General features: G+C 64.0%; 1 protein-coding gene and 1 long non-coding RNA gene across 2 annotated transcripts; one reads left to right on the top strand and one right to left on the bottom strand.

The window, feature by feature from the left end:
* On the top strand, positions 1 to 3,141 carry LOC117642815. The gene is made up of 3 exons (XM_034381382.1): positions 1 to 217; positions 294 to 1,792; positions 2,332 to 3,141. Exons 2-3 carry the CDS (start codon positions 653 to 655, stop codon positions 2,548 to 2,550), a joined length of 1,359 nt encoding a protein of 452 aa, XP_034237273.1. The 5' UTR covers positions 1 to 217; positions 294 to 652; the 3' UTR covers positions 2,551 to 3,141.
* Positions 3,142 to 5,367: 2,226 nt separating this feature from the next.
* On the bottom strand, positions 5,368 to 7,292 carry LOC117642657. Its single transcript, XR_004587583.1, has 3 exons — positions 7,091 to 7,292; positions 5,685 to 5,749; positions 5,368 to 5,591 (listed from the first exon to the last, which is right to left on the bottom strand). It is a non-coding gene; the product is annotated as an uncharacterized LOC117642657 (long non-coding RNA).
* Between the last annotated feature and the right edge of the window lie 411 nt (positions 7,293 to 7,703).

Below are 7,703 nucleotides of genomic sequence, written 5' to 3'. Positions count from 1 at the left end.
TCTACGGCCGCGCCGCTGGGCGCTGTCCGGGCTGGGGCTGGGCGGGTCGCTGCACCTGGGGCTCAGCCTGCACTGGACGCTGACCACGCACTGGCCCACCACGCTCAACTGGATCCTCAGCCTGCACTGGAGCCCGCCCATGCACTTCTACGTGTCGCTGGGGCTGGCCAACAGCCTGGGGCACATCAGCAGCTGGGGGTGGCGCCGCAGGAGAGAGGTGAGGGAGCAGGCAGGACGGCTACTTGATGATGTTGCGTGGGTGTCTGGATTTCTAAATCTGTGTTCTCAACCAGCTGCGGCCCCCGACTCGAAGACCGACGTGGAGATTGAGGTGGACAAGGGCGCGCTGCTGCAGGCCATCGTGAACGCGCTGCAGGGCGGCACGGAGGTGGAGCCGGCGGACACGCAGGAGCAGCAGCATGTCCAACAAGTACCTCCCCTCGAGCAGACGACGACGTCCTCGCCACTGGTGGAGCTGGAGCCGCCCGCGGCGCCGTCGCGCCCCCTCGGCCAGGTGAAGCCCACCAAGGCGCCCCGCTTCTCCGACTCGTTCCTGCCGGCGCTCGTGCAGGTGCTGAACCACGTGGTGGACTTGGTGGAGGAGCGCGAGCAGGTGGTGGAGGTGCCGCCCACGTCGACCGCCGCCTACGTGATGGAGACGGTGCAGGTGCCCCCGCCGGCGCCCATCGAGGTCACCGTCGTGTCCCCGCACAAGCCGCTCAAGCCGGACACCGCCAACCAGGTCATCATCAGCGGCCCCCTGGCGGGCATCGCGTCGCTGCTGTCCGCCGTGGCCACCAGTGTGGTGGGCACCCCGGGCACGGCCAGCGTCAGCATCACCGAGAACCACGCCGCCAAGGCCGAAGCCGTCACCCCGGTGGCCCTCGCCACAGAGGCCCTCGCCACGGAGGCCCTCACCACGGAGCCTCTCACCACGGAGCCGCTCACCCCGGAGGCTGCCACCCAGGCTGACACCGAGGACGTCACCGGGATCGTCATCCAGGACGTCACCGAAGCCACCATTGACTTTGTGAACAAAGACGCCACCGAGTACGAGAGCGAGGCCACCACCGTGGTCGCCACCGAGGACACCACTCCACTGGTGACCCATGGCAACATCAAGAACGCGGTGACGGAGGTGGTGAAAGGTGCCGTCGCGGCGGCCGTCGGGGAGGCCGTGGAGGACGCCGTCAAGGGCGTCGTCAAGGACACGATCAAGGAAATCTTCCGCGGCGAGGGCAAGGACCTCCTCCAGTACGAGCCTGTCGTCAACAGCGTTCAGGCCGTCGCGGAGCTGATGGACGACGAGGACATGCAGGAGGACATGCCGGTGGTCCAGAACGACGTGCCGGTGGTCAACGAGGAGACCGTGCCCATGACCATGATGATGTCTATGGTGATGGACGACGCCGGCCCGCTGTCCTTCGACATGTCGCCGGTCGAGGAGGACGACGAGGCCGCGACGGAGGCGCCCTGCCGCAGCAGCCGCAGCAGGCGCGCGGCGGACGTGTTCCCGGACGAGTTCAAGACCTACGTCGAGATGCCGACGGAGGACAGCACGGACGAAGCCCCGGTGGAGACGACGACGACGACGGTCGAGGACGACGACGTCGCGAACGAGGCCGAGTTCGCGGACGAGGGCGTGTTCGCGCTGCCCCAGTACCGCGGCGAGGCCGTGGCCGTGGGCAAGAAGACGGCGTCCTCGGGCGCGTCCGACTCGCTGCTCGCGCTCGTCAAGCTGCGCTTCGCCCTCAGCGCCGAGGCCCGGAGGCAGAACTTCAAAAACTTCCAGGTAGGGGACGACACTGCGGACGAGGGGTCGTCGCCTTGTACGAAGTACTTTGCATTGCCGGCATGGGCAGGTGCAGTATTTCATGAGGTAATTTCGAGGAATGGTCTTCGCAGTCGTCGCAGTCATCGCAGACGTCGCAGTTCTCCCACTCCCAGTCTTCGCAGACTCCCCAGTCTACCCAGTGTTCCCAGTCTTCCCAGTCTTTCGAGTCTTTTCATTCCTCCGAGTTTTCTCAGTCCAACGAGACTTCACTGTCCTCCCAGTCTTCGCACTATTCCCACTCTACCAATTATTCTCAATCTTCCGAGTCTTTCAGGTCTTTCTATTCCTCCAACTCTTCCCAGACTTTGCACTCTTTCCAGTCCTCCGAGTCTGGGTGAAATAAGTGGGCATTAAAAGGCACCAAAGGGTAATGTGGTCCCGTGTACCAGGTTATAATGCAAGTTGACGATCCCTCGACTAAAGACATTCACTAAAGTTTTGCTCCTTTACCACTTTCTTTTCTCTGTTTCTATATTTGTACTCGCATCTTTTTCCAGGGTTACTCGGACCGCGTCCTCGCCGCGCTCACCAGGACGTCCTCACTGACCGCCAGGGAGCAGCTGGGCGTCCTGCTCGCTGGCGTCCTCGACCAGAAAGCCATCAAGTCCCCGAAGACGACCAAGCGCGCCGCCGTCGTGCTGAGCGAACTGGAGGACCCCAAGTCGGAACTCAGCCGCACCCTGGAGGACCTGCCCGCACTCAAGTACAGCGCCTGAGGACTTGGCTCGCGAGTGTGTGCGGCAGCCAGCGCCCCAGCGAAGAGAGAGAGAGAGGGAGAGGGAGAGAGGGAGGGGGAGAAAAGAAGAGAGAGAGAGGGAGATAAGAGCCGGCGGACTAGAGAGCACCTGTCGAACCGCTTGCCGCCCCCCGTCCTCCGAGAGCACATGTTGAAAAGTTAGTCGATCGAGTCAGGGGTTGTATGTCGTGCGTGGCGGCGAGGCCCCGCGGCGCGCTCCGGGGAAGACCGCCCCAGCTGGGGCCCACCCATGCCCCGCCGCGTGCCCAGCAGTGCGACTTTGCCTTGACGACTGACGAGGCTTCCGCTAGTCCCGAGAACAGTGAACCTGAACCAGTGTGTTACCATAAAGACTTTTACGTTTACCTTATTTATAAGTTTTATTTATAAGTGGTTAAGATTTTCGAGCGCAGCCGCGCGCGCGCGCGTGTCTAGGTTTGAATTTATTTTTAGTTAGTTACCGATATATTTATGCCATTACTGTTTTACTAGTTATGAGCTCAGTGACTGATTACGTTAAGTAGATTGTTATATTTTTTTACCGAAAATAAATCTATTTTTAACACTTTTTCAAGGAATGAATGCAGTTTCTCTCTTTACCGTCTGCCGTCGTCTGATGCCACCAAAACAACCGCACCGATGCACACCAACAAAAACAACAACACAGACAGCTGATAGAAAAAGCCGGGGGTGACGTAACGACGGCTTGCATAAAACAGGCCCAGCGCATGCGGGTCAAATCGATGGACTACTAGGAGGGCTGGCGTGCGGAAAGCGTTGCGGTGTCACCACACTCTACTCACCGCCCACCGCGTCGCGTCGCGTTGGGCGCACCGCTGAAAGGTCTCGTTGCCTTTTCCATTTCCCTGCCAGCCTATGCCAACTCAAAGTGAATACAATAATTGTACGACGCTCCTGGCAGAAGTCTGTTTGATCAATCGTTTTATTCAAAAACACATTTTACAAAATTATTAAATTACCTAAATCAAACTTAAATTATACAGCAGCGGCACTCCTCTATGTACACATTATTTACTATCCCGTTTCATCATCGTTGTGGTAAAATGGTCCAAACCGTTTCTTTGGTACAGTACTTTGAAGTGGTCAATAAATTAAATTCGGCATTAGTACCAGCAACACACACGGCACGTAAGTTACAGATTACAAATTGGCACTTTTTATGGGTGAGATCCTGTCGTCTGAGCTCTCCATCTCTATGGGTGCGTGCAGCACGTGCAGGCGCGTCAGCCCGCGTTCGAGCCCAAGAAGAGGGCGCCCCAGCCCAGCCCCGCCATGGTCCCCAGCACCTCCACCAGGAAGTACGCCACGGACGACGGCGACAGGTCCAGCTGCCGCCCGCTCCTCCAGGATGCCGTCGACGGCGCCGCGGCGGTCTTGGCGTCGGAGGGCGCCGCGTTGGCGGTGCCGTTGAGGCTGCCGCCCGCCCGGACGGCCTGGACGGCGGCGTCTTTCTTGAGGCTCCGCAGGTTGTCGTCCTCGTCCTCGTCCTGGTCCTCGAAGCCCTGGAACTCTTCGTCGAACAGCAGGTCGAACAGCGCCTCGCCGACCCAGCGCGTGGCCATGCCCTGAAAGGCCCTGGAGGCCTCGGCGCTGCTCACGTTCATGGCCCTGGCCGCCACGCCGGTCAGCGCGGCTCGCAACCGCTGCCGGTCCGCCAGGACGCCGGCCGCCCCGGCACTGCGGCCCAGGACCCTGCTCCTGGCGCGCCGGAACGCCCTCTTGAGGGTCGCCAGGAAGACGGCGTTGTTGGCCGCGTCGCGGTCCAGGGCGTTGCCGTCGGCGCCGTCGTCGTCGGCGGCCACGGACTTCGCTGCCGCCGCGTCGGCCTGCCTCTTTCCGGCCAGAATGAGCCACGCCAGGTCTTCGTGGTCCTCCTCGTCCTCGTCGTCGTCCTCATCCTCATCCTCGTCTTCGGCATCGCGGCGGCGCCGCTTGCTCAGCATGCCGTCCAAGTCCAGCCAGTCCTCGTCGTCCTCGTCGCTGCTGCTGTCGTCGCCGAGGCCGCTGATGTCGCGGTGCTCCTCCGCCTCGCTCAGCAGCAGCGCCAGCAGCGGCTTGGGGAACATGGCGTGCAGCGTCTCCAGCATGGCCTCCACCACGGCCTCGTCGGACCACTCGTCGTAGTCGTCCGAGAGGATGCCGCCGCCGCCGTGCCCGTGGTCCTTCTCGCCGTGGTGGCCCAGGGGGATGACGATCGGGAAGGGAATGGGCACGGGGAGGGGGAGGGGGATCGGCACGGGGATGGGGAGGGGGTTGGCTGCTGTGGTGGCCTCGCCCGGGATCGGCTCGAAGGTCGTGGCCTCCATGGACATGGTCGAAGCCGAGGAGTCGGACGAGGCGTCGTCGGTCGGCGTGTCCGACATCATGTCCGTCGTGGCGGTGCCGTTGACCGCCAGCGTGGTGCCCGTTGGTCCGTAAGGCCGGCGTCGTGGGCGACGTGCGCGCGGTGCGGGACGTCGGCGCCGTTCGGGCCGTGGGGACCGTCGGCGTCGTGCGGGCCGAACGAGTAGTTCGTGTCGTCGGCGGCGCTCGCGTTGTCCGGGGGGTGGCCGTCGTGGGTGGCGCTCGGGTTGTACGAGGCGTCGGTCTCGTGGTAGGCGTCGGCCTGGTGGTGGGCGCGGGGGTGGTGCGTGTCGTCGGCGGCGCGCGGGTGGTTCTTGTCGTGGGTGGCGCTCGCGTTGTCCTTGGCGTCGGCCTCGCGGTAGTCGCGCGCGTCGTTCGTGGCGTCGGCGTCGTGGGCGGCGTCGTGGGCGGCGTCGTGGGCGGCGTGGTTGGTGCAGTCGAGGCTTCCGTCGTTGCCTCCGCAGTCCCTGCCGTCGTCCCCGCCACTGTGGACGACTCCGCGTTCATGGGGGAGCTCGCGTCCGAAGGGGGCAACTCGGTGACCATGTCCATGGCCATGTCCATGGGGGACGGCATGGGCGACTCCGGGTCCTGGCGAGGGTCCGCGGGCAGCGCTGTGCACAGCGGCATGCTGCCCGTGCAGAGGAGGGCGGACACCTGGGTACAATGAGGCCGGCGTGGGTAAGCGAGGAAAAACAAAACAAACGACGCTGGCATCGGGAAAACTGGTTCGGTAAACGAACTGCTTACAGTGAGCAGTGCGGCCGTCACCGCGGTCCCGCGCATCGTGGAGGACGCTGCCGGACGTCCGCTGCCTGGGGGCAAATCAGCAAGGGCAGTTAGGCAGCTGCTTTTCTTCGCAGTTCTCCCATCCAGCACCAGTCACACTTCCGCCAACGAATGGAGCCGCCATTGGGATTCCCCTCCCCGCCAGACCGCACTTCACCGCGGCAGCGGCGAGCCAAGGCGTGCCAAGGCGCCCCCAATTCACGCGGTGGGCCGTCGACTGCATGACAGAGTGGCGATGGCCGAGGAAAGCCCATCGCCCCTTCCGCGCTCCGTCGAGCCCCCGCCACCCCTCGCCCCCTCGCCCTGCTACCCCTCACCCGCTACCCCCGGCCCCGCATCCGGGGCGGCCGCGCGGCCCGTGTCCGAAACGGCCGATCGGCGCCCCCGAACGCCGCGGACGCCTCCCGCCGTCCGAGATGGCACTGCCGATAAGGCGGTGGTGGTGGTGCACTGTGGCACGGCGCGGCACGGCGACACGGCACGCCACGGCACGGCGACACGCAAAGCCATAAGCTAAGCGCGGGGCCGCGGGGGCCTCGGTCTGCCTGCGCCCCTCGTGTCGGAAACGCGGCCAATAACGCCGTGCCGGGCGGCGCGGTGGCGGTGCCCTCCTGACCAATCGCACGGCCTCCATCCACGCCGCGCGCCGCGTCGCTTCCTGGACGGCGACAAAGCCCCTCTCCCTCGAAAGCTGGCGGTTTGAACCCGAGACCTAGTCGTTCAAAGAACAAGAACAACGCTTGCACAATGCGCGTCTTGCAGTGCAGGGGACAGGGCCGAAAAACATAAGTCAACACGGAACACCCTTCGCCCTTCACCAGCCCCACGACGTCACGTCCCTCCAGTGGCGACGGCCCGGCGGTCCGGCCAAGCAGCTTCAACACAGACTTTAGTGCGCACCGAAGTTGGCTCTGTTTACGTGTTGACGCACTGGGATCTTGCCTAGTCCGTGGCGTAGGGCCTCGGGGCCGGAGGGCCGTAGGTGTCACAGTCCACACAGCCACAGCGAATCACAGCCCCATCATTAATCAGGCCTTTGTGTCTAGACAACCCCCTCGCCGGCCTCGCCGGCCTTGCCCCCACTCTGTAATCAGAGGGCTTGTAAGCAGGCGCCATGATTAGGCTGGCGGGCCGGGCCGGGGCGGCCACAGTCACAGAGCACGCCCCGAGGCGGCCTTAGCCCTTCAGCCCTTCAGCCTTGGCTTCAGCGACGCCGCCACGCACACGCACCCCGGCACGGCGGTCGCGGTGGAAAGCCCTCCAGGGTGGATAGGGGACCCAAACAAACAAATTTTCCCTCGTAGCGCCGGAAGGTTCGCGGAGGTGCAGACACTCATCCCCTTCTGGCCCACCGAGGGGTTGCCTACCTGCCGAACAACACTGGCTGAACACACCACTTTAAGGTCCTAGGTTTCGAACACGGCGGAGCCTGCCTCCGCTCTCCCCCGCACCACTAGTAGTGGTAGATCGCGGGGCGCGGTCTTGCTCGTCTCGGACACGCGGCGGAGCGGAGCGCTGGCGCACGCTGGCGTCGGTGCAGCCGGAGAGAATGCTGGTGCCGTCCGTCGCGCACTGCTCCTGATTATGTTCTGGGGGCGCGACGCGACGCGGCGTGGTGCCGCACCACGCGGAGGCACGCGTGCACGCCCCTCCCCGCCCCGCCCCGCGCCTGCCCATCGCACACACCTTTGGTGCACGCCACGACGGGGCCGCGCGGGGCCCCGCCCGCGCCCGCCCCGACCTGGATCAGCGTTCACACTCACACACACGCCCACACTCATACACTCACACACACACGCCCAAACTCACACACACACACACACACACACACAGCGCGACGCCCGCAGCCCAGGACACGGACGTTCGACGACAGCAAGCATCACGCACATTGGGCTGGGCATGGCCGCTTTAGTCCTGGCCAGAGCGCGTGCAAAGCTGGTAACGGCCTTCCGTGTTGGACACCCCCGCCGATATCGAGAG

Source organism: Thrips palmi, unplaced genomic scaffold (assembly GCF_012932325.1).
Source record: "Thrips palmi isolate BJ-2018 unplaced genomic scaffold, TpBJ-2018v1 HiC_scaffold_16, whole genome shotgun sequence".
NCBI classification, from domain to species: Eukaryota; Metazoa; Arthropoda; class Insecta; order Thysanoptera; family Thripidae; genus Thrips; species Thrips palmi.
The sequence above is the reverse complement of the archived record's forward strand: the minus strand, read 5'-3'. Positions and strand labels throughout refer to the sequence as shown.

What these genes read in the sequence shown, in the direction of transcription:
- LOC117642815 (XM_034381382.1), top strand. Translation starts at nt 653, where the DNA reads ATGGAGACGGTGCAGGTGCCCCCGCCGGCGCCCATCGAGGTCACCGTC. An exon ending in AGAACTTCAAAAACTTCCAG is followed by an intron (nt 1,793 to 2,331) that starts GTAGGGGACGAC and finishes ATCTTTTTCCAG; the next exon opens with GGTTACTCGGACCGCGTCCT.